The sequence below is a fragment of the Lepus europaeus genome, chromosome X, assembly GCF_033115175.1.
Source record: "Lepus europaeus isolate LE1 chromosome X, mLepTim1.pri, whole genome shotgun sequence".
Lineage (NCBI taxonomy): Eukaryota > Metazoa > Chordata > Mammalia > Lagomorpha > Leporidae > Lepus > Lepus europaeus.
Genome location: NC_084850.1, coordinates 15,411,367 through 15,438,785, shown reverse-complemented (window position 1 = coordinate 15,438,785; position 27,419 = coordinate 15,411,367). Strand labels below are relative to the sequence as shown.

At 38.0% G+C, this 27,419-nt stretch overlaps 1 protein-coding gene across 3 annotated transcripts in view; it reads right to left on the bottom strand.

Annotated features, from left to right (window-relative positions):
* The window catches only part of ATP11C (ATPase phospholipid transporting 11C), a 224,656-nt gene that overhangs the window by 113,699 nt on the left and 83,538 nt on the right, over positions 1-27,419 (bottom strand). For all 3 annotated transcript variants that reach the window (XM_062184317.1, XM_062184316.1, XM_062184315.1), the window contains one exon: positions 2,694-2,813. In XM_062184317.1, the coding sequence (XP_062040301.1) occupies positions 2,694-2,813 (120 nt within the window). The remainder of the gene's footprint in view (positions 1-2,693; positions 2,814-27,419) is intronic.

The following is a 27,419-nucleotide window of genomic DNA, read 5'->3' as shown; positions in this document are numbered from 1 at the left end:
AGTTCACTCCCCAAGTGACTGTAACACCCACAGCTAAGCTGATCCAAAGCCAGGAGCCTGGAGTTTCTTCTGGTTCTCTCACGTGGGTACAGGGGCTCAAGGACATGGGTGATCTTTCTCTGCTTTCCCAGGCATATTAGCAGGGAGGTGGATCAGAAGTGCAGCAGCTGGGACTTGAGCCAGAGCCCATATGGAATGCTGTTACTGTAGGTGGAAGCTTTACCTGCTACGCCCAAAGCGCTATCCACAAATGTAAACTTCTTTTATTTTTTTTTGACAGGTAGAGTGGCACAGAGACAGAGAGAAAGGTCTTCCTTTTTGCCGTTGGTTCACCCTCCAATGGACGCTGCGGTAGGCGCGCTGCGGCTGGCGCACCGCGCTGATCCGATGGCAGGAGCCAGGTGCTTTTCCTGTTTTCCCATGGAGTGCAGGGCCCAAGGACTTGGGCCATCCTCCACTGCACTCCCTGGCCGCAGCAGAGAGCTGGCCTGGAAGAGGGGCAACCGGGACAGGATCGGTGCCCCGACCGGGACTAGAACCCGGTGTGCTATTTGTACCTGTATCTATAATCTATATCTGTTTACAAATAGAATTTTATTTGTATCATGGGTTACTATTTTTAAAAATTACTCCATACAAAAAAAAAAAAAAACCTTCATTCTGTTGTTTTACCTACCAACAAAAGTGAAGAATATAAAATCAAGTACACAATATATTGCAACTAAATGATTATCATTATTTCACCATCTGTATGACATTTTATCATCTTTCATATAAAATACTACAGAAAATAATTCTCTGTAAAATATTTATATCTCACATTGAAGCAAAAGGAGAGAGAAAAAACAAAGGAGTGTAAATAGCACAATGATGTAAAAAGGGTTCTTTATTCAGAGCCATTATATCTTATCACATAGTTCTCTTGGGTTCATCACTTTTTGGTGACTATGTCACTAACTTAATTTTTCTAGATTTGGTTTGTCCATCTGTAAAGTCAGCAAATTGAATACTTTGTATCTTTGTTTCTTTCAACACAACAAATCCATGACTCTGAGTCAAAGATCTAGTATATTGATTATTTAATCAGATACCCATGAGTAAGTAAAAGTTTCCAGTGAAAGGATTACTTACTGTCTTGAACAAAGGAATGTAAACCTCTAGCTGAAGATAAAATTTCTGCCACAGGGTATATCATTAACAGGACACAGGCATTTTATCCACATATATTCACAATGTTCTATAAGCCCATAAGCCTGCTTACTTAGACAACATAGCTTTCACTTATACCATACATACTTTACAAGTTAATGTCTTAGTTAAACATAATCTCTACTGTGTCACTACCCAAAGGAGATATTAAATGCATGTTTGAAAACCAAAATGTTGTATGTTTTTAAGGAAGGATATGATTTTGTATTTTAGGTCCAAAGTAATTGCAAGCATGCAGTGAAAGAAATGTCACCAACATTTTAACTCTGCCTCATTAGGCTGCAGGAGAAGGTAAGGAAAATGATTAAGATCCATGATACAAGAGATGACACTGGGCCAGCCATCTAGCACGCTGCACTCAGCCTGGTCAGTGAAGGACAAAAATTAGCAAATTAATTTGTGAAGAATGGTAACTACAGGGTACTACGAGCTATAAAAAGTGTTTTTACATATGTAGTATTAGCCCCATTTCACCTATGAAAACATTCAGACTCAGAATTATTTATTTGCCCAAGGTGATGCAGTGAGTAAATGGTCAAGCCAGGATTTAAAGGCAGGTGTTCAGATTTCCAAGCCACAGCTCTTAGCACTATATTACACTGAAGTAAGTTGATTATTCAGTTGCATTGACTGATGTCTTAAGAACAGTTCACAGGCCAAGCAACTTACAGAGCAGAATGTATCCTTCAGAATCCAGGAATGTACTTGAGAAATAGGGCCAGATAGGTAACTGAAAGATGCAAATGAAAATCATACCCAGACAGCTCCCTCCAAGAGAATGCAAATCATTTACATTCTAGCCCAACCATCCAAGGGAAACTTAGGAAGCTCTGCACAGGTAAATAATGCCTAGGTTGAGCATACATCAGGCTTAAAAAATTAATATTTATAATTAGCAGGTGTTGTGAATTAAAATGGAAAGCAAGTGAATGGTCTTTAAGCAGAATCTTAGGCTGTTTTTCTAATTTTTTTAAGATTTATGTATTTATTTGAAAGGCAGAGTTAAGAGGAAGTGGGGAGAAAGAGGTAGCAAGAGAGAATGACCTTCTACTGGCCAGTTCACTCCCCAGACGGCTGCAACAGCCACCGATGGGCCACACTGGAGCCACGATCCAGGAGCTTCATCTAGGTCCCCCACCGGGTGCAGGGGCCCAACTATTTGGGTCATCTTCCACTGTTTTTCCCAGGCCATTACCAGGGAGCTCAATAAGAAGTGCAGCAGTTGGGAGATGAACTGGCACCCATATGGGATGCTAGCATTGCAGGTTGGTAGCTTAACCTATTATGCCACAATGCCACCCCACCCCATCCCTTTATTGGCTGCTTTTAATAAACTACTTTTCAGGGGAATAATTGCCATAGTTATTATATGACCTGTATAAATACATATGTATTTTTCTACATATACCAATTCCTCAGAAGCATAAAAAATGCATTATTTGACTTAGTAAATGAACATCTACTGAGTTAAAAAAAGAACTTACCTTAGATGAGACTATTCTATTATCGCAAAATCTTTGTGCAATGTAAGCTTCGGTTTCTGAAATTGGATGATTGCCAACAAACACTGTGCGTGTACCAACTCGTTTCTCTTCTCCAGCACACTGAACAAGAGAAAGAGAGAAAGTCAGCCTTTCACCACATCTCTCCACACTTTTACCAAGCTAGGAAGAAATTCTTGTCTAAGCATATTTGACTATAATCTCGGGAGAGAGAGCAGATAGGAAATCCAAAATCCACTAAGCTCTTAGTGGCTGACTTAGTGAAGATTAGTAAAAATGGCACTTGAACCAACTGTTCTAAGGGCATAGTGCAATTTTACATCCACAGGAGCCTCAAGAAATTCACCTCCAAAATATGTTACACTGGTATGCTGATTATTTTAAATTAAAGGTTTTTGCAGAGAAGCAGATGCCAGACATAGTTTTACTCTGATATTCCCTTATCTACCCCAAGACCAGACTGCCAAAGAAGAAAACAATTACGTCTGGAACCTTCTTGGTGTATTCATTAACTAAACTCATATCTGCAGGAATAAAATTGAACAAGGTAACCACATCTGGACAAGAGTTTGTCAGGAGCTACTATCCATCTCCTCCCATTCAATTTCCAAAGAGAATCATTTACTAACTACTTTCTAAGCATTTAGTCCACCCACTCATTCACATAAAGTCATTTATTACTCATCAACTGTTAAATTCTCCATCTCCCCCTCCCTTGTGAAGGATATATAAGCATCTGAAGTTTATCAAATTATTTGAATAATCACACTGTGATTCCCCTTTGTGCATGCTAACAAAATTATGTACCTTTTGGCCTATTAATCAGTCTATTGCCAACTCACTCCAGTGAACCTTTTGGACAATATCCTACAGAAACAAGACTGGATTTTTTTTCAGGTTATTTTTCCATTTAAAATTTTATTTATGTACTTGGAAGGCAGGAAGACGGAGACAAATCTTCCATTGGATGATTTACTCCCCAAATGTCCAACAGATCCAGGGTGGAGTCAGGCCAAAGCCAAGAGTCTGGAATTCAATCAGGGACTCAAGTACCTGACCTTTCATTTGCTGCTTCTCAGAGTGCCCATTAGCAGGAAACTGGAATTGGAAGTGGAGCTGAGACTAGAACTCAGGCTGTCTGATAGGGGATAGAGATGCCCTGCTATACCCAATGCCCACCTTATAGCCAAACAATTTTTTCATTCACAGTTCAAATGAATTTCAAACATTGCCTTCACAGCAACACACTATTTAGAAAAGGTCATATTGGGAATATTTCATTATTATACAAGTCCTGAGGATGACAATATCAACTATCTTACTAGACAGCAAAAATCAAGTAAAAATTACTCCCAAACACACATAATTACTTATAAGTATACAGGTAAGAAACAGAATGGCTACATTTATTAATGGAGAGATATATTCAACCAGCTGGTTTACTTGCCAAATTGCCACCATGGCTGGGGTTGGGCAAGGCCAAAGCCAGGAGCTTCTTCCAGGTTTCCCATTTGGGTGCAGGGGCCCATGTACTTAGACCATGTTCTGCTGCATTCCCATGCCCATTAGCAGAGAGCTAGAACAGAAGTGGTATATACAGGACTTGAACCAGCACTCATATGGGATGCTGACACTGCAGGTGGAATTTAACCTTCTAGATCACAGCACTGGCCCCTATGGATTTTATTTCTTACTTTCTTTATTTGAAAGTCAGAGTTACAGAGAAAGAGATAGACAGAGATCTTCCATCTGTTGCTTCATTCCCAGTTGTCAGCAATGGCCAGGGCTGAGCCTCGCTGAAGCCAGGAGCTTCATCCAGGTGTTCCATGTGGGTGGCAGGGGCTCAAACACTTGGACCATCTTCTGCTGCTTTTTCCCAGGCCATTAGCAGAGAGCTGAATTAGAAGTGGGGCAGCAGGGACACAAACCAGTGCCCTTATGGGATGCTGGCGTTACAGGTGGCAGCTTTACCTGCTATGCCACAACATCAGCCCTAGAATGATTATCTTTACAAAGAAATTCTGTCATTCTTTGGCTTTATAGAAAAGAATTTTCTTCGAAATCTCTCAGAGCCTATTGTCTTAATGTCCCATTTCACAAAATATATTTTAATGCCCCTTTTACATTTTCAAAAAGTTTATCTATTGACTCAAAAGTTTGAAGGTTAGACTCTAACTTACTTTACATTTTAAATTTGCTCAAGTTTTACTATTTTCTTAAAGCAGGAACAGTACATTTTATTGTATGAATCTGTGTTAATCTCCTTTGATGTCACTATATTATTGATTGATATTACTAAATAATTAAGTCAATGGAAGTATGATTTAAACCAGTACCTGTTTATTTTATATATATATATTTGTCCATTAATTTTTTAAAGGTAATTCCTCAACACAAAATGTTTAAAACATGTAGCCACAAGATCCTTTCTTTCAATGATCTATTTAAAGGTCAAAGATGGGGGCCAGCACTGTGGCGTAGCAAGCAAAGCTGTCACCTTCAGTTCCGGCATCCCATGTGGGCACCAGTTGGAGTCCCGGCTGCTCCACTTCCAATCCAGCTCTCTGCTATGGCCTGGGAAAGCAGTAGAAGATGGCCCAACTCCTTGGGCCCCTGCACCCACATGGGAGACCTGAAAGAAGCTCCTGGCGCCTGGCTTCGGATCGGCTCAGCTCCAGCCCTTGCAGCTAATTGGGGAGTGAACCAGCAAATGGAAGATCTCTCTCTCTGCCTCTTCTTTCTCTGTGTAACTCTTTCAAATAAATAAATCTTTTAAAATAGGTCAAAGATGTAAATCCTTATTCTCAATATAACCATTTCAAGCAAGATACTTAGAGTTTGCAAAGTTTTCAACATGTCTACTGTGCTTGGATGTATTCCATTCTGAACCTGTCAAAACAAGACTAACTTATGTAGATATGGTAAATTATTTCTTACTTTCAAAACCACTCTAAAATGTAGATAAAAACCTCTTTGTCTCACCATTTTAATATAAGTTTATGAAATAATTATTTAGGGGCCGGCGCTGTGGCACAGTGGGCTAATGCCCTGGCCTGAAACGCTGACATCCCACATGGGCGCCGGTTCGAGATCCGGCTGCTCCACTTCCAATCCAGCTCTCTGCTATGGCCTGGGATAGCAGTAGAAGATGGCCCAAGTCCTTGGGCCCCTGAACCCCTGTGGGAGACCTGGAAGAAGCTCCTGGCTCCTGGCTTTGGATCGGTGCAGCTCCGGCCATTGTGGCCAAATGGGGAGTGAACCAGCGGATGGAAGACCTCTCTCTCTCTCTCCCCTCTCTGTGTAACTCTTTCAAATAAATAAATCTTTAAAAAAAAGAAATACTTATTTAGTGAAGTATTGCTTCCCAAATTCATAGAGAATCACTCAAAAAGTAAGTAGGATAAACTGAAGTAGGTGAGAGATTCAGGTGGTAGATAAAGGGAGACTTATAGAAAACTGCCCTGCCATGGACTATGGAAATTTGAAGGATCCCTGGAGATCTGCAAAGGGTAAATTTCTGTGCTGGACAGTTTAGTTATTTGCCTTGTCTGCCCAAAGACAGGGTTTTGGAACATCTGGTTAACTATGGCTCTTCACAAGCTAAAAGTGGCAAATAAATTTGCAAACAGTTCCTTGAAACCAGTAAACAACACCTTTACCAGAATGGTAGCATTGATTCAGGATCTGACTTCTCTGGTTGGAATTGTAATATACAGAGTCTGACAAGCTTACTGACAAGAACATTAAGTTTTCCATAATATTAATTTTGCAAAACTTAAACTGAACATACCTGCCAAATGTATAGTTTATTGGCTTCACCACTACTCCTGCATTATGTTGCAGCTTAAGGCCTCTCTGTAGTTTCCACAACAGAACTGACCTTTACAAGGTACTAATCTGAATTATAGAACATGTCAAGTCCAAGGGCCAGTGCTCTGGCTTAGTAGGTTCAGTCTGCCTATAGCGCTGGCATCCCATATGGGCACAAGATCAAGTCTGGGTTGTTCCACTTCTGATCCAGTTCACTACTGATGGCCTGGGAAAGCAGTAAGAAGATGGCTCAAGTGCTTGTACCCCACACCCACTTTGGAGACCCAGGTAAAAGCTCCTAGTTCACAGCTCCTCACTTCAGATGGGCCCAGCACAGGCCATTGTGACCATATGGTGAGTGAATCAGCAGATGGAAGACCTCTCTCTCTCTTTCCCTCTGTTTGTAACTCTGCCTCTCAAATATAGAAATTATCTTTAAAAAAACAGAACTTGGCAAGTCATATATACACTGCAATGCGCAACCTTTAATCTAATATTGATATGGCTGTTTTGTTTTTCACATAAGCACAAAAATAAAAGCTAAAGAAAAGGAAGAGCTACCTTTCATGCAAATTCTTGGGTCAGTCTCCAAGTGGAGAGAAGAGGCAAAGAAGGTAGAAGCTCAGTGAAGCAGAATGATTCCTATGCTGCCAATATAGACTTTTCCCCTGAATTATAGGGGTCACTGATTAAATTAAAACTAAATGATCCAGAGTGTCTCTCCAAGTGGCGAGAAGAGGCAAAGAAGGAAAGCCAAGACACTCTGGCAAAAAAAAAAAAAAAAAAAAAAAAAAAGAAGACCTAAATGAAAGATCTCTGCCAGTGAGATCCTAGTGGAAAGAACGGGCCATCAAAGAAGGAGGTACCTTTCTCTGAAGGGAGCAGAGAACTTCCACTTTGACTATGACCCTGTTGGAATAACATCGAAGTCAGCGAACCCTAAAGGCTTCCATAGCCTCGGCAACTCATGACTAGAGCCTAGGGAGATTACTGACGCCATGAACAGGAGTGTCAAATTGTTAAATCAACAACAGGAGTCACTGTGTACTTTCGTCTCATGTGGGATCTGTCCTTAATGGGTTGTCCAATGTGAAGTAATGATATAACTAGTACTGAAACAGTATTTTTACACTTTGTGTTTCTGTGTGGGTGCAAACTGATGAAATCTTTACTCAGTATATACTGAATCGATCTTCTGTATATAAAGATAACTGAAAATGAAAAAAAAAAACCTTGGTGTTAAATTGGAAATTACATAGAAAATTAATCAATTTTTTAACAATATCATGTAAGATCTCTGTCTTTAATGTGCTGTGCATTGTGATTTAATGCTATAACTAGTACTCCAACAGTATTTTTCACTTTGTGTTACTATGTGAGGGCAAACTGTTGAAATCTTTACTTAATATACACTAAACTGATCTTCTGTATATAAAGAGAATTGAAAATGAATCTTGATGTGAATGGAAGGGGAGAGAGAGTGGGAAAGGGGAGGGTTGCGGGTGAGAGGGAAGTTATGGGAGGGGGAAGCCACTGTAATCCATAAGCTGTACATTGGAAATTTATATTCATTAAATAAAAGTTAAAAAAAAAACAGTGGTGTTACTTAGTGTGATTCTGAATAATGTAGTTTCATTTGCCAAGAGTGAGAAACTCCAAATAGGGATCATTTCAAAAATCCCATTTGGATGTTATAACACAGTCTGCAGAGTGAGTATCATTCCTGCCACCTCATATACTTTTTAATTCATTAGGAGTCTATCTTGTGTTGAAGTGCTTCCCTTCCAATTGTCCTTAGGAACAGTGCTGCTTTAACTAGAAATGTTTGTACTGACTCGTTTAATATCACATCAAATATTACATAAAATGTATGGAAAATATTTTAAAATACATTTATAATACATGAATTAATGGAGAAAGAACCTAAATACCTTCGCAAGATAAAAAAATTCACCCTTTTGTACCCTTGATTTACCACCACCATTCAATGAAGTGAGTACTGTTAAAAAATATAACTTATAAAAAAATTTCAAAATAGCAAATGATGCTTCTTTAACTAGTACCATATTAATTCATATGTCTTTGTTAGTCATGTAGCTGGGAGCAAAATTTGTTTCTTGATTTTCTCCAAACCAGTGACTAGATAAGAACTGAGGAAAAAATAGAAACCTCAATACAAGACTGTCAGTATAAAAGCTGACATAGGATCGGACACAAAGTCTACCTCTCTCTCCTTTCCATATGTTGGCAGACTTAAATATACCACTTAACCATAGATATGTGATTCTTAATCCTGGCCATACACTGTTTTTTTTTATATATATATTATTTATGTGACAGAGTTAAACAGTGAGAGTCAGAGAGAAAGGTCTTCCTTCAGTTGGTTCACCCCCCAAATGGCCACTGCGGCCGAAGCTACACCAATCTGAAGCCAGGAACCAGGTGCTTCCTCCTGGTCTCCCATGCGGGTACAGGGGCCCAAGCACCTGGGCCATCCTCCACTGCCTTCCCGGGCCACAGGAGAGGGCTGGACTGGAAGAGGAGCAACCGGGACTAAAACTCGGCACCCATATGGGACGCCGGCGCCACAGATGGAGGATTAACCAAGTGAGCCACAGTGCCAGCCCCATACACTGGTTTTAAATACCATACTGATACCTGGGGGTTTTAATTTTTAAATTTAATATTTTTCTGGAATTTTTCTAGGTGACAATTCTAACTTACATCCCAGGATGAAAACTACTGCCATAATTCTCTTTCAATCAGTGGTTGCCCTTAACAAATATCCTACAATATTTTAGTATGCCAGCCACAATACTGCATTTTTTAAGTAATTAAAGTAATTTAAACAATTTTCCTTTTAATGAACAAAATTTCAACTTATACTCTCAGAAAGGGTTTAAGTTATTCACAAAATGAGATAGTCCTTCAATACTTTATTTGGTTATTCAGATAATTGATAACGAGGGTTGCAGGCCCTGATATAATTCAAAGCTACTCAGGTTATCAGTAAATAATCTTATCTGATGTGATTCATGTCAATTTCATTATTTTTATTGATCACAACTACTTTCTGTGAGTTCCTATAGGAAATAAAAGTAGATGCTCAAAAATGAATTTAAAAATCCTTACTAAAAGCTGAAGACCTGGCAATTATTTAATACTGGTATATTTTTCTCTGAAGCAACAGTATTTCTGAATAGCATAAGTAGTCTTCAAAAAAACAAATGAGCTCAAAATTGAAAGAAAATGTCATCAAAACTTTATAAAATGCTCCCAAAAGTCAGCATTTCCTTATAGAGTTGGGGGGAGAGGAGGCCAGAGAGGAGAACACTACAGTGCCAGGGAATATATCCAATGTATTAAACTTCTTGGTTAAAATTGCTACAATACATTCTGTGGTCAAATCGCTGAGGTTTCCTAGCCAACTTCATTAAAACAAAGGAAGATGAATAATCCTGATATGCAATTTACAGTCATAACTCTAAAGTGATCCTTAAAATTACACTTTTCAGATTTTGCTTTTACTGCAACATATTAAGTTTAAATTCTCTTTCCCACCTTTGGCAGAGGGAGTGAAACAAAACTTAAGGTAGTATGTGTTGTGTTGTTTTGTCTAAAACTTAATGAAAGTCCTATTAACTGAAATTCTGAAACATTTTACCAAGACAAATGAATATACAAAGGTTATCCCTAAGACTGTCTCTAATTAGGTATTATTTGATGGCAGTACATTTAATTGAAGAAAAACTGTGATGAGAAATGGACATTAAAAGTGATCAATTTCAGTTCACAATTGATGGCTCAGATAGGTCTAAGAGTCAAAGAGATCACACAAACAAGACAAGTGTCTGCTAATACTAACTGATAGAATCAAAAAGGGAGAGAATGATCCATCTTGGGAAGTGGGATACACAGCAGATTCATAGAATGGCAGATGTCCTAAATAGCACTCTGGCCTCAGAATCAGCTCTTAAGGCATTCGGAACTGGCTCAAGAGCCCATGAGAGTATTTTAGGTATGGAAAGCAAAGACACTGGTCAAAAAAAAAGGACCTAAATGAAAGATCTCTGCCAGTGAGATCCTAGTGGAAAGAACAGGCCATCAAAGAAGGAGGTACCTTTCTCTGAAGGGAGGAGAGAACTTCTACTTTGACTATGACCCTGTCTGAATAAGATTGAAGTTGGCGAACTCAAAAGGCTCCCATAGCCTCGGCAATTCCTGACTAGAGCCTAGGGAGATTATTGACACCATAAACAAGAGTGTCAAATTGTTAAGTCAACAACAGGAGTCACTGTGTACTTTCATCTCATGTGGGATCTGTCCTTAATGTGTTGTCCAATGTAAAGTAATGCTATAACTAGTACTGAAAGAGTATTTTACACTTTGTGTTTCTGTGTGGGTGAAAACTGATGAAATCTTTACTTACTATATATTAAATCAATATTCTGTATATAAAGATAATTGAAAATGAATCTTGATGTGAATGGAATGGGAGAAGGAGCGGGAGATGGGGGGGTGCGAGGGAAATTATAGGGGGGGGGGAAGCCACTGTAATCCATAAACTGTACTTTGGAAATTTATATTTACTAAATTAAAAAACATTCATTAAAAAATAAAATAAAATAAAGAAATGGACATTGAGACCCGCACAAACACCTAAGTCAATGAATACAAAACACTAACAAGGGCTTGTATTAAGAATGCCTTCTTTAGAAGCTCGGAGTTATACTTTCATTATCTCAATATGATCCACTGAGCAGTTTATTTTACTAGGAAGGAACAACTGATTCTAAATGTTCTAAATCTGATCTTCCTCCCCAATTATATCCTCACCCTAAGGATCTCTGGGCTACAGAAACCTATCTTTAAAGAATGATATGCGGCTTTCCTACAGGGTTGTTAATAGAATTGATGGGTTAAGAATGTATAAACATTTTGTGATTCGGGATTTGACAACAAAGTGTTCTGAATGATTCAGAGGCTATTCCAAGTATAGAAAGAAATCTGAGACGCTAAGTTACTCTTTGGAACATTCCTCATTAACAATTATCTTTCCTCATGTAGAGCCTAACAATATACACATAGAGGTAAACTAAGCACACTGATCTATAAGGCATCAAAAGTTACTTTTCACTTTCACTATCCATATCTACACATCAACTTTCATTCCTTTCAAAACAGTTAAACTTTCAAAACTCTAAATAGGGAGGTACTTCTATAGATAGGAGCAATGGTGAGGCTGACTGCCAATCCAGCTAAGCAATTCTGATTACCCTCAGGAAATGGACAAAAATACATATGTAAATAAAAAGCAAGAATAAAGAAGGCCCCAGGACTTCAAAGCACAATCCAGCTAAAAAAGAACAGAAAAAAGTATAGGTTACAAACCTCAGAGGCTGGAGGGAAAGATGGGACCATCTGCATACTGACATGTGGAAATTTGCTAGCACAATGGCAGCTAAATCACAGAGAGAATGTTGCAGATTATCAAGCAACTTGTACCAAGCCCTGTGATCCTTGCAAAGTTTCCCAGAACATGGGAAGAGGGCCAACTGTGGCTTGCAGAGTTTGTATACTTCCATGGGAGGTGGCAAAACAAGCATTAGAAAGGCTTGGTTTATTCCTTCAGAGTTCAAAGCAGCACTTTAGTGGCCTGGCTTCCATTATTGTCCCATCTCATATCATTCTGTTACTCCTCTCAAAAAACCTGATTTGTGTCTGTAACTTGTGTATTTTAAACTCTCATCATTTAAAATTATCAGTATCTTGTAGCACAGAATATTTTCTCCTCATCCTGAAAAGGTTTGTTTCCTCAACTTTGCCTACAAAAACTAGATCATGATAAGAAGTGAGGCTAAATGTTGAACTTATAAGAAAAATTCAATTGAATTTGTGGTTGTAGACAGGTAAACAGTTTAAGAGGAAGGGATATAATGTAGTATCCACTGTGATACTGCAAGACAGTGACTGTAATATTATCCATCAAAGCTTTAAAATGTGTACAAGAATTATAAAGGCCTATGCAGGCCCTATGTTAGGGTTGGAAGATTTCCCTGTAGGTAAAAGTTCTATCTCAGCAGCAACATCTCAGTCTCCAACATTGACAAGCAAAAGAGCCTTGGATATTTATCAATCACTACTTAGAAGAGAGAAATTCTCATCCAAAAATTATTTTCTAGATTACCAGACAATTTTTTATTAGTGTAAAGAGAGATAAGAAACACTGGCTAGAGCAAAGCAATATACTTTAAAAGAGGTGTCCCATGATCTGAACAGGGTTTTATTTCCCATTTCACTGACAGCATTATATTATAAAAGTGATAGTAATTTTCCTAGAAAGGTCTACCAGTTAAATATATACCAGAGCATGTACAGTAAAACAAATGAATGCATTTTCCTAGAGAAATTGTTAAATATCACACAGAAAGCAACCTAGCTACACAAAAAGTCCAAGTTGCAAATAAAATTAACTTGAATAGCACATCCAGGCTATATTTAATTTTTAACATCTCTAACAAAAAAGATTGTACAAAGTAAATTTCCATCATGGAGCACAGTTAAGTTAATTTGAATCCCTGGTGGTAAAATTAGGAATTCATAGTCATTTTGTAACACAGTAAATTGTTATGGGGGAACTATACCAGAAATATTGTCACTATCTGTAAACTTCTCTTCCCTCCTCCGAAAGATCTGGGTTTGAAGTAGGTATGCACTGTAAAGACTGAGTGCTGCTATAAATTTAATCACTAATTTGTCTATAATTATTTCCTAAACATGCTTAAAATTGACTATGGAAATCAGTAAGACGTTTGAAGTATAACATATAACTTTCAATATATGGAAGCACAGACAGAAGAACACATCAAATAAATAATATGTAAATGCTGTCACATAAATTAAAATTGTTGGGATTTAAAAATTTTAATATGCCTTTGAGCACTGGCAACTGAGAATGATATAATAATATAAGCTAGCAAAATTATCAGAATAAAACAATGCTTCTGAACCTGCGTTATGTGGAACAAGTTAATAATGAATTTCTTTAGGAAGCTTATAACTGTCACCATTCCTCCTGGCTATTCACAATGCATACTCATAGTAAAAGCTATAAAAGGTCTGGAAGTAAAAAAATGTTTTATTTTGTGTAAGTATGGAAGAAAAACATCAAATATCAGGGAAAGCCTAGTGTGCTAATGCCTTTTAAAAATATTTATGTACAAACTAAGTAGATTAGCACTCCTTCAGGGAGCTAATTTCAGTATAGTAAAAGGTACATTGGCTCTTTAAGCCTTTAAGGATGACCATTTAAAGTGCCACAGTGGCAATTTATTTAAAAGTAACCTTTAGATGTGGGAAAAAAAATGAATGCTTTTTCAAATACGCTTGTTACCCTAGGAAATCAGTTTAGTCCTCTGATAAAACAAAAATGAAACCCAGGTCCTTGTACCCAAGATACAAACAACTGCAAATTGAAACAGGTTAGGATTAACTACCATGAGGGCAATTTTAAAAAATAATGAATCACTCAGAATTATAAATTTTACTTGTCCACAGATTTTTTTTGCTATAAAACAAATGAACATACACACATAGATAAAAAACTGCTTGAAAGAATTTTTACATTAAAAATGTATGACGTCTCAAATACCACTAGCATTAAGGGCCAAACCGCCCACAAACTAAAAAATTTTTAACAAAAACAAACATTTTTTTAACCAAATAAGACAAACAGTAGTTTGAAGTTCTATTCAAGTATATGACTGAAAATAGCAGAGAGTTATTTCTAAAGCATACAGAAGAAGTATCTAGAATAATTATAACAATTTAAAGTGAGCATTAAAAATATTCAGCAATCTTTGAATGAGAAACATGCTTTCAACTAAATTATGAAACACCACAGTAGTTGCAGGTCTCTTCATTAAGTGACTGTTGCTCAGTGGAATGCAAGCAGATTAGTCATGACCAGTACTCAACAACTAAATATTCATAAAGATTCAATTCTCCTAAATGCAATTCTTCTCACTTTATTTCATATTATAAAAGGCATGTGTATATCAAAATGTGTTATTACACTTCTAAATGCATTCTTTTCCTCCTTGTAAACTCATATACAATGTAAAGCTTTCTGAAAATTAAGAAAAAGTAATTACATCATGAGTTCAGGGTAGAAAAATGGTAGAATTCAATGGAATACAGGCAGTCCTCAAAGGCTGGAAATTAAAGTACACTTGCTTTTTTTTTTTAGCATTATTAATGATGGTCTCCTAATTGTACAACATCATTTTGCCCTAAAATTCTCCTCTTCCCTTTCTTTCCATACAGGATGAACCTCAGACCATGTCAAGCCCCAGGGATTCTATTCCACTGCTTCTCTTAGCATAGACTAAGAGTCCGCACTAATCTTTTCACCTGCTTATCCTTTAGATCGTATCAACCATCACTTTATCACTAACCCCTCTCTGATAACAATTCCAATGAAGAAAGACCAAGAACTTGTTCTTCAAATCTATGTCTGCTACAGGTAATGTACAATGAACAATACAAAGCAAGAAGAAAATTAACAATTGTTTGTCAAAAAGCTATAAGTCTCCTCAAACATGACTGTCAACATTTACCCAAAGAAATTTTTTGTGAATGCCCTGACTTGGCAAGATGTTCTTTAATCTTCTGGTTAGTTTCCCTAGAAAAACAAGGCAATGATTATGACAACTAGAAATTTGTATATTCTACTATGACACTTTAGCTCATTAAATATAATGTGACTGGTTATTGTGGTGCCTTGTTAAATGATTTATACATACTTCAGACAATTTTATCCTGAGTGGAATTCACATTCATCATTTCCAGCTGATTAAGTAGTTGATTAAAAATTGTGGCTATGGTTACTTCTATTTTAAAAAGTCAGGCAGTAGGCCAGAAATATAATCCCTAATGTAATATTGTTTCAGTGAAGAAAATCAGATTAGAAGTTATACTATTTTTACTTATAGGAAATTTTCCATGAACACAAATGTACCATATTGCACAAGGACAAGTTATAAAAGATTTTCAGGAATGTCCATCACTAGGACCTAATGTGCAACAAGCAGCAGAGACTGGGACCAAGGCAAACACAATATAAAACAGCCAACCATGTGCCTTTCTCTTTTTAACTCTACCATATTTAATAATCAAAAATTTAGGTAAGGTTTTTTTCTCAGCATTGATTTCTCTGCAGTCAGAGCACAGAGAAATATCACTATAGAAAGTCCCACACAAAGACTCCACCAAAGCTATGTAAATGGACATTTGTATAACACAACATTATCTTTGTACATTTTAGAACCTGAAAATAACATTTTTAAAGAATAATATCTCAATGATTGACAGATATTTAGATATAACATGTGATATAACAATTAGTAAAGAAACTTGCACAAACGGTTTACTAATAAATGAGAAAGTAATAACATGTTATCAACACCACTATTTCTTGGATTGATTTCCAAAACAATATTGGGAAATCAACTCAAAATCTTGATATTCTATTCCAAGTAGAAAACAAGATTAATTTGTTAGTCTGTATGCAGCCACACTCATGAAACTTTATATATACAGATACTAGTGCAAAAGGTGTGTTGAAACCCTTTACTAAGACCACAGCATTCTTTCTGCTTGGTTAGAGCAAATTATTCCTCCTATGGAAGAACCACCTAAAGAATGGAGTGGTGTAGGGAAAGAGGGTTCTAGGTTGAAATGGTTTCCATGCAATGGGTTGTAAAAGAAAACTATTTGTTCAAATGAAACCACAAATGAGAATATTAAAATCCAACACTGGACAGTGGCATAGTTATAAGGAAAACCTTTCCTTTAACTGATATTCAAAAAATAAGTGAATTTTGTCCCTTCAGCTTTTGTCATTCCAATGCTGAGACTATAGTAAATCTGTGTATAAAATCGACTAGAATATATACATAAAAAATGTTCAACCACATAAATTGTCACTTACTAACTTTTTGGCACTTTGTTTTAATACAAAAGGCAATAAACAATAAGGTTTTGTTAAAAGATTTATGTCTTTATTTGAAAGGCATTGTTGCAGTGTTACAGAGAAGCAGAAGCAGAGAGAGCGAGCGAGCGAGTGAGTGATGTCTTCCATCTACTTGTTCACTCCCCAATTGGCCACAATGGCTACAGCTGAGCCAATTCAAAGCCAGGAACCAAGAGCTTCTTCTGGGTCTCCCATGTGGGTGCAGGGGCCCAAGGACTTGGGCCATGTTCTGCTGCTTTCCCAGGCCACAGCAGTGAGCTAGATCAGAAGAGGAACAGCTGAGACTTGAACCAGCACCCATACAGGATGCCAGCATTGCATACAGCAGCTCTACCAGCTACACTAAAGCACCAGCCCCAGCAATAAGTTTTTTTAAAGCATTATATATGTGAACATACAGGTACATGCATACCTACAAACTATCTTCTTCTGGACCTGAAAAATTATGGAATCTAGTAAGATTTCTGTTTTTTTAATTTCTATTTGAAAGCCAGGTGCAGACAGTGAGAAGTGTGGGCGGGGAGGTAGAACAGGGGAAGGGAAGAAAGGGGAAGTGGGGAATGGGGAAGTGAACAGAGGAAAGGAGAGATCAGATCTCTTTCATTTGCTGGTTCACTTCCCAAATGCTTGCAATAGCCATGACTAGGCCAAGTCCAAGTTAGGACCTGGAACCCCATCAGGTTTCCCACATTTGGTGGTAGGGACCCAAGTACTTAAGTCTCACCAGGACACTGGATTGGAAGCAATTGGAAGTGCAGGAAGTAGCACTTGGAAATGGGATGCTGGTGTCCCAAGCAGTGGTTCTACTGCTGTGTGAAATGTCTGACCCAGACACTATTTTTAAAGTACTGATTTCCCTAAGAACATTCTTTCTAGTTCCCCTAGCTAACTGTTTTGTGGAACTAGGATAGAAACAGATTTATAACTCAAGAACATAAACATAAGCCCATGCCTCTCTGGGACCCCACTTGACTTGCTCTACCTAGAATATATGAGTAAATTTTAAATTCCATACCTTCTACAGACCCTCCAAGGTTATCAATCTTTTTCCTGCCACACCGCCATCCAACACTCCCTCCTCTTCTTTCACTCTTTCCCCTTCTGCCATTGTGGAAGGTCATTAGACAGCAAGCAGTACAGTGGGGTGAAACTCAATCACTTTGCTCTGTACTCTCTCTCTCACTGACCTCTGAGTTAGGGCTGTACCAGTTCCTGCCATGGACAGGTTTACAATCTCATAGAGTTGATAGAAAACCAAAGTAGGTTATATGTGAAGGAAGCATATAAATATAATTGCAGTACACTGCTAAGTAAATACAGAGGAACAAAGGAATAAGGGCTGCTGAAATGCAGAGGCTGAATAGGGCCAGGGGGATTTAAATCTAAAATTTTCAAGGAGATTAATGTGTGTTGGAGCCTTGGATAATTTTGGCCTCTTTTAATCCAGAATATGATCAAATTAGTTTTACAATCTGCTTTATGCTTCAAATATGCCATGCTCCAAAGCTAAAGTTTATAAATAATGACAAGAGAATTTCATTTTTGGTCATATACTATGCTTGGTTTCAAGATTATTCTATAAACAAACCTGATATTCCCCAGTCATTCTAATTGCATTTTCCACTATGAGTCCCCAGGAAGAAGGCTCTGTTCTCACCAAACTAGTTTCCTGACTCATTTTTCTCCCCAAGTATCTCAGTTTATTCCCAACTGCTGTTCTCTTGGACTGGAACTGCCTGCATGAACATCTCCTTAACAGTAAATAGAAGGTTCAACTAGTGCCAAATTCAGTAGCCTAATTAAGAGCTCCTATAACATATGGAGGGCTACTGTTCCATAAAATTGTAAACCCTTTCAGATTGGCTTCCCCTGGAGGTGAAGAGCCAGGTATTTCTGAGCTCTGTATCTTAGTCTCTCAGTACACAACTGGCATAAACACCACCTTAGTGTGAGTTATGAGCGGGTAAAGAATTCTATAGATGGATAGATGAAAGAGTGACTGGAAGGACTATGGACAAATATGACTCACTACTGGCCTGGGCCCAAAATCACAGTATGACTTAGAGTCATTTGAAATCACCAAGGATCATCAAGCTGTGACTGGAGATGAGAACACAGTTTGACAAAAGCTGTAGTTCAATGATTAAATCAATTTTCTTCTCATCGATTTCTGTCAAATCAATTTCTTCTAATGAATGTAATTTTGATGATCAAAAATTAAGAGATATTCTGACATTTGCAATTCTCACAACCTTTCAGGAATCATAACAACTAACCAAACTGTTTCAAAGTGGCCATGTGATGGAGGATGTGGAAGACAAGCATAGTAGTGTGTGAATTCTGGAACCAGATATTTGGGTTCAAATGCTGGTTCTGTCACTTACTAGCTATATGACCTATGACAAGTTTCTCCACCAGTCTTAATAGGGATGATGACCTATAAAGCAATTATGAAAGAGTAAATACTCAAACATACTCAGCTTGAAACAGTCAATACTCAAAAACATGGTAATTGATGTCATGTAACACAATGGAATCGTAAATATCTTTGCTGCCAATAACTAGTTGCTTCTGACACAGATAAAAAAATTAATGTTTTGTGTGGGCATTTGGCCTACCTGTTAAACCACTGGTTAGGACACCTGCATCCCACACTGGAGTATGGGGTCAATTCCCAGATCCGGCTATCAGTTCTAGTGTCTGGCAAATGTGGATCCTAGGAGGCAGTGGTAATGGCTCAAGCAATTAGGTTCTTGCCACCCACCTGTATTGCATTCCAGTTTCTGGCTTCAACCCAACCCAACTGAGCCCAGCTCCAGCCATTGCAGGCATTTGGGGGGTGAACCAGCAAAAAGCGGCAGCAGAGAGGGAACATCTTTTTTTTTCTCTCTCTCTCTCTCTCCCCTCAAATATATACTTTTACAAAATCAGTGCCCATGTGAAAAATGTAATCCTAGTTTAAATAACAGAAACACATCTGCAGGGTTATTATACTTGAAACTCTGAGCACAAATGAAATAAAAATATTTTTCTAACTAAAATAAAAACAGACGTAATCTTTGTGAAATTAAAACAGAAAAAAAGGAGCAAGCTTACAAAAGTATAACAAACATGAATATTTCTGTAAATGAACCATTAAATACTGACCAGATACATTATGAAACTATCATATATGAACAAAAGATAGAATATAATGTTATGATTTCATTCAAGACTTCAGTGGAACATTCAAAATGCTTGCAAATGCTGTAGGAAAACCAATTTTAAAAGGCCATTCTCTGGGGCCAGTGCCATGGCTCACTTGGTTAATCCTCCACCTGCAGCGCCGGCATCCCATATGGGTGCCGGGTTCTAGTCCCGGTTGCTCCTCTTCCAGTCCAGCTCTCTGCTGTGGCCTGGGGGGGCAGTGGAGGATGGCCCAAGTGCATGGGCCCCTGTGCCCGCGTGGGAGACCAGGAGGAAACACCTGGCTCCTGGCTCCGGATCGGCGCAGCGCTGGCCATAGCGGCCATTTGGGGAGTGAACCAAGGGAAGGAAGACCTTTCTCTCTCTCACTCACATATTATCTCTACCTGTCAAATAAAATTTTTAAAAAAGGCCATTCTCTGGACCAACACTGTGGTATAGTAGGCTAAGCCTCTATCTGCAGCACAGGCACCCCATATGGGTGCCAGTTCAAGTAAGTCCCAGCTGCTCCTCTTCCAATCCAGCTCTCTGTTAATGACATGGGAAAGCAGTGGAAGATGGCCCAAGTACTTGGGCTCGTGCACCCATGTGAGGGTCCCGGAACAAGCTCTTGGCTCCCGATTTCGGATTAGCCCAGCTCCAGCCCATTTGGGGAGTGAACTGATGGATGGAACACCTTTCTGTTTCTCCCTCTGTAACTCTACCTCTAAAATAAATAAATAATCTTTTTTTTTTAAAAAAAAAAAAAGCCCTTCTCAAAGGTTATGATACATGACTCAGTTTAGGTTTTAATCTGTAGCCTTGCAAAGAATGGAGGACTCTAGTAGGCACCAGGCTGGGAGAAGAAATAAACAGAATGTATAGTTAAATGTACACAGGCAGGCATACAACATGCCTCTGCGATACCACTGGAAGGCTGGGTGCAGGAATAAGAGCAAAGCAGGTAGATAGGCAGGCAGTTGGAAGAAACTTTCCATCTTGCCCTAAGAGAGAGGAGGTGGTCAAAGTAGCAAATGTTTCTGGACAAACAGATGGTCACAGGTCTAGAACTGACCTTAGACAATCACCTTCTCCTATCATTCTTTCCAAATCAAATCAAATATCTGTGTGCATAGGGGTGTGTATATTTGTGAAATCCCTTAAACCAAAGGCCCATCCCTTTTTACTGAAACAAATATTTAAAGAACATAGAGTAAACTAGGCACAGTGATAAGTATCATTCCCAAGCCAAAGTGGGAAGCTTATTTTACCAGAAAGCCTATTCTGAACTTCACCTCCCCTTTGAGTCTTTTTCTATTCATAAATGAGGGAGCTGAACAAGAAAATTTCTGTGGATATCTGATCTTCTCCAGACTTACCAAAAATTTGCCAACCTAGAAACCTGAAGAAGGAATAGTCAAAATACTAAAATGTCCATAAGCAAGTATTTACCAGAAGACTGTTAGGTGAGTAAGTGGTTAATGTTTCATGACCAACCTGAGGTCCTAGTGGACACACTTGTCTGCCTCTCCCTCAGTTTCTCCAGTTTCCCTCACCTCTCCAGGGGTGAAATCATCGCTTCCCATGGATTATAAAACTCAGACTCAAGAGATCGTCTTTCTCTCTGCTCTGGGGGTCCAGTCTCTAGTTAGCTCAAAACTGGCTATAAGCTGGTACCCCAGGATCAAAGTGTACTATAATGCCACTGAGCTTACACAGCAGCAATGATCTCATGTTTGATTATGATGATCAGAAGACAAAACTGAGAAATTACCATAAAAGTTCCAGCGTTTTCATTAATGTATTTATTATTAGCAAATGTTTAAAGCAATTTATTTTTAGTATCTGGAGAGTTCAGAGTTTTCAGGAGAAAAGTTATGAGTGTAAGAACGTAAGAGACAATTGTGGTGTGGCATGTTAAGCTGTTGCTTGATATGCTGGCATCGCATATAGGTACCAGTTCATGTCCCAGCTGTCTCACTTCTGACCCAGCTCTATGCTAATGTGCCTTGGATGGCAGCAGAGTATGGCCCATGTGCTTGGGCCCCTGTTACCCACATGGGAGACCCAGACAAAGCTCCTGGCCCTTGACTTAGGCCTGGGTAGGCCAGGCTGATGCTGTCATTTGGAGAGTGAACCAGTGGGTAGAAGATCTTTCCTTCTAATTTTGTCATTCACAATAAATAAATAAATGTTTTTAAACGGTGTAAGAGGTAGAGTAATGGTAAGAATTTGAATGTACTGGGGCCAGTGTTGTGGCACAGTGGGTAAAGTCGCCACCTGTGACTCCAGCATACCATATGGGCACTGACTCGAGACTCAACTCTTCTACTTTTGATGCAGCTCCCTGCTAATATGCCTGGGAAAGCAGTGGAAGATGGCCTAAGTGCCTGGGCCCCTGCACTCACTAGGGAGATCTGAAAGCAGCTCTGAGTCTTGGCTTAGGCCTGGCCCAGACTCAGTGATTGCAGCCATCTGGGGAGTGAACCAGCAGATGGAAGACCTCTGTCTCTATCTTTCCCCTCTCTCTGTAACTCTGCCTTTCAAATAAATAAATAAATCTTTAAAAAAATAAGAACTTGAATATACTTCACATATTCATTTAAGCAGAGAGAGTAAGGAGAACTCATACTAAGTACAAACTAAATTAGAACTTAGAAACACTGAGGTACTCAAGTTTATATAAGTTTAAGAATCATACTGTAGTCACCTTTAAGAATGACTTGTTTTATCCCATAATTCCCTCTATATAAGGCTCAAAGTAGGCTTTACCAAATAACTGTTCTTGGCAAGAGAACTCTGGCCAATTCTCTGGTAAATTTTCATCATTATCACAATTAAAACCTTTAAAAATCCTTGGAATCACTTTTAAAGCATGCTTATGCTTGCCAAATACTGTTCCATTCTTTTCTTACATTTGAATGGATTTGCTTCAGGAATAAGTAAGAAACTGCCATTAACAAGAAAAAAGTTGTAGCCCAACAAGGATTGCTCAGACTGTTGTGTGGGAATCTCTAGCATATAAATTTCATTAGGGGATCTTCTAGTTTTATGCTGAGCCTCCAAAACTAAGTTTGTCTTATACATTTATATTTAAAATGTTTTAATAAAGAGCTATGCCTTGTTTGACCTTGAGAAATAGTGCTTTTTATATAAACCCTAGTAGCCTTTGGCTGTTAACCAGTAAGTTATATAACAAAGTAGAATAAGATTTGCTAAGGGTTTTCAATTTTATTAATGTCCAGTTGTCTCCAACCTAGTGAGTTGTAGATTTCCTTCTTAAATAGTTTTCCTCTACAATAATTCCTAAACAGCTAAATTGTAAGACTCTGGTGTCAGTGACTATAAATCTGAGTAATGATCACCTTTGGATCTGGTTTAATAATCAGGATTAAAGAGCTAATCTAAACCATCTTTGTAAATGTTTAAGGTTAGGGTGAGCAACTGTCTGCAGCATAGGCATGAAATTTACATTGGCTTGCTTTTTTCTTTTTTCTTGTCTTTTTAAATAAATAAATAGATGAATAAATTCCCACCCAGTTGTTACAGTGAAAGCAGGATTTGGGCTTTAATGGCGACCATAAAATACTATGAACAAATGTCTTCATTCACCCCTAGGAATACACACTTAAAATTTTAAAGTAACACAAATAAGTATATTATAATTAAAGATTATGGTTGCATTTCTAAAACAGCACATTCATTATTTCAGTTTGTGTCTTACACAAAAAGATTCACATTAGTTAGAATAACACCATGATTTGGGGTAGACAGCACATCATCTAGAACTCTAGTGAGGCTCAGATTTAGACAATATTTGAAGAGAGAATGGACTGCTGACAGCAACTGCCAGGTACCCTTGTGGCATGCTGGACTGTTCACCTGGCATTTACTAAGGATGCCTTTACAAAAAAAATAATAATAACAAAGACAAATTATGTCTACCTATGAGTCTCATCCAACCACCCATCCTCATCATCTTGCTTGTATACTTCTTTAATCTTTCCTCTCAACCAATCCATTGATTGAACTATGCCTTGTATAAACCATCATCCTTGTTAATTAAGCCTTCTGCATCTTATATAGCAGCCAATCTTTACTTATAATCATCCAATATTCCAGAGTCTTAGCTTCTTCTGAAGATTCTTCACCCTATGAAGTCTTTACATTCTAAGAGACTAGGGGCTGGGTTCCCCTTGCCTCAGCATTGTTCATGTGGTCCATTAATCCAACTTCATGACCTCATCCCTTTCAGCGGTGGGGAACCTTTGTTTCTGCCAATGGCCATTTGGTTACTTATAACATCATTCGTAGGCCATATAAAATTATCAACTTAAAAATTAGCCTGCTATAGATTTATTTCAAGTCCTGCTGTGGCTGCCTAGGCAGGGCCAGACCAAATGATTTTGTGGGCCATATAGGACGTTCTCCACCCCTGCTTCAGGTTAACATCATCTAGAGATAACAACTTTTAGTACTCCTCATCATGGTCATCCATCCATATCTTGCACATTTCCTTTCATTTATCTGGGTTACTAGAGGTCTCTCCATCTCATCTCCAGTCATCATCTGATGAGATTTTAATATCCATATGGACATCCCACTCCACATCCATTTTGTAGTTCTTGGACTTCCTTATCTCTAGTGACCTTTACCATCTTCATTGTCTCTATTAAACACAGATCTCTCCTAACTTAGTGACACAGGATGAAGACTTTGAAACTTGGCTTTCAGTCTTGTTTTCTATGTCAATTCTTGCTATAGTACTTTAAAATTCCATCATCTACAAGGAATCTCCCCTTATCAAAAAATCTAAATTGTCAAGAACTGGAACTCTTTTGTTCTAAAGACCTTCACCTCTGCTCTACTTTAGCCTACGACAGTATGGTGAGAGACTAGCATCTGTTATCACTTACTGTTTCATCCCTAAAACTTCAACATTTATCTTCTCTCTCTTATTTTTTCAGTTTTAACTCCCATTTCAATAGCTCTTTAAGATCTCTAGTCTTTTGATCCTATCCTCAGCTTCTCAAAGTCTTTACATACTTTCCCTCTGACATCTGAATACTATATTCATTTGTGGAACCTATTCTCTCCCAACCTAGCATTTTCCCCCATAACTGAATAACCTACAAAGCCCTAAATCCATGACCAATCTGAAAACTGTTTTTGTCATTCTTGTACATAGGAAGTGGAGGACTTTTTTTGTAAAGTCATACTAATATGAAGATAGATGTCATTACAAATTCCTCAGTGCCTGCTTGACAGTCATCCCACGTGTCCTCTTCATCTCACCTTCCACTTACCTTACTTGTCTATTTCAAAGCTTTATGGTTTTGCTCAAGTCCCCAACCATACTCCCCTCTAATAGGGATGACCAGGCTCTTAAATACCTTAGAATCAAGGCCATGTAGTGAGCACTCCCTCACACTTCCCTGTTTATGCACATCAGCTCTCTCCCCCTAATATGAGAAGACAGGGCCTCTTTTCCTCTTCAAGACTTAGAGACTCCACCTTGTTCTTGATCACCATCTTCCCATCATTTTTCACCAATATCACTCTATCTCTCTTATACTCATATTGTTAACCACTTCATCTGTATTCTCTATCTCCCCATGGTTCCTTAACTATGTTTAAGTACTTCTTTTCTTTAAGTACACACACACACATATACACACACACACAATTTCTTTGATAATGCACTCTGTTTCTAGCATTTTCTCTCACTTTTCTCTATGATATCCATTAATGCTGAGATTTGCTTTTTTTGCTTTGTTCACTAGTATACCATTAACATCTACAACAATGCCTAGTACACAATAGAAGCTCAATAAATAACTGCTGAAGAAATGACTAGCATCCTTAAGAAAAACTATACTTACTTACTGCTTCCTCACCTCTTCTTCAATCTTTCAGGCCTCTCCCTGTAAGCTGGTCTTTAGAATCCCACTCTCTCAACTCCAACTTGCTCAATCCAATGCACAGTTCATAGACTTTACCTTATTTAACCTTTCTCTGTCACTGACACTATGAGCCATATTCTCCTTCTTGGAAAACTGTCTTCTCCTTTGCTTCTATGACAAAACACCTCTCTTACCTCTCTGGATACCCTTTTGAGTTTCCTTTTGCAGATCTTGCCCTACCACCATATTAAACTCCAGAATTTCCCCCAGAAATTTTAAATATTAAATGTTGATATTTCCCTCAGCTCTTTATGCTTCACCACTCTAACATGGTTTCCCTGGGTAACTTAATCCATATGTACTGTTTTAACTACCATTCACATGCTGATGACACCAAACATGTCTATCTCTAATCCCAGATTTCTCTTCTGGGCTCTATATACAACACAAATATTGAAGCTGGTGTTGTGTTACAGCACTTTAAGCCATAACTTAGGACACCCACATTCCACATTGGAGTGCATGGTTTCAGTCCCTGGCCACTCTGCTTCTTATTCAACTTCTTGCTAATGTGCACCCTTGGATGAAGCAGATGATAGCTCATGTACTTGGGTCCCTGCCACCTATATGGAAGAACCAGATGGAGTTTGAGGTTTCTGGCTTTTTCCTGTCCCACCCTTGGCTGTTGCGGGTATTTGGCGGAGTAAATGACAGGTTAGAAGATCCTATCTCTCTGCCTTTCAAATACAAATAAACTTAAAAAATAATGGCAGCCACTGACATTTGTGGGTTTCTGGTCCAAAGCACCATTCTAAGCTCTTTGCATGTATTTACCCAATTAAACCTCACTACCAGCCAGTGAAGGAACATATCATAATTCAGATGAAGAAACCAAGGCACATAGAAGAAAGCAACTTGCCCATCCAAGTTTACACAACCAGCGAGTAAATGATAGAGCTGGTATATAGTGAGATGAGCTCTTTTTAAAAATAGGTTTATTAATATATATTTTACACACTACCAGATTCACTCATTTAATAATGTGAAAGTTCTCAATATAGTCACACCATTGTACAATCATCATAATCTAATTTTCATAACTCCAAAGAGAAATTTCATACCCATAGGTAATCACTGATATAAGTGTATTTCAAACTTAAAGATAATTACATTTTAAAAACAAACTCAAAATGATAAGCCAATTGAGACAAATCCTTTCTCTTTCTTACAATGTTCACATATGGTTTTATAATAAAAAGATTATTTATATTTGTTTAAAAAGGAAGCTTTTCACCAGAATTAGATTTACCCATTTGTTATGCCAAATTCAAACAAGAAAAGGCTATATATTCCTACAACTAGACAAATATTGCAGTCGTAATGTGTTACCAGAAGGCAGACACATTCAATCTTCATATGAACAGTAAAAAAAAAAAAAAGAGTATCTTTATGAGACTGAATAATGAATGATCTCTTATTCTAAATACAATTTTGCAAAATGCATATGTCTAGTTATATGGAAAATAGAATCAATTATTTAAGCAGCATATATGGCACAAATGAAAAGAAAATGTTCAAAAGAAGAACATGGAAAAGGCTTTTTAAAACAAAATTCACTGTATGTTTAATGATTATAATTAGAGAAAGTATTTCCATGATGTTTCAGGTAGATAAATGAATCAAGAGCAAAAACACACAATTGCCATCAGCTTTCCTTGACCAGTGACTACAAAATACTAATGAGTTACTGTCAATCTAATGTAGCCTTTGAGGACTTAGAGACCAGGAAAGAAAAAA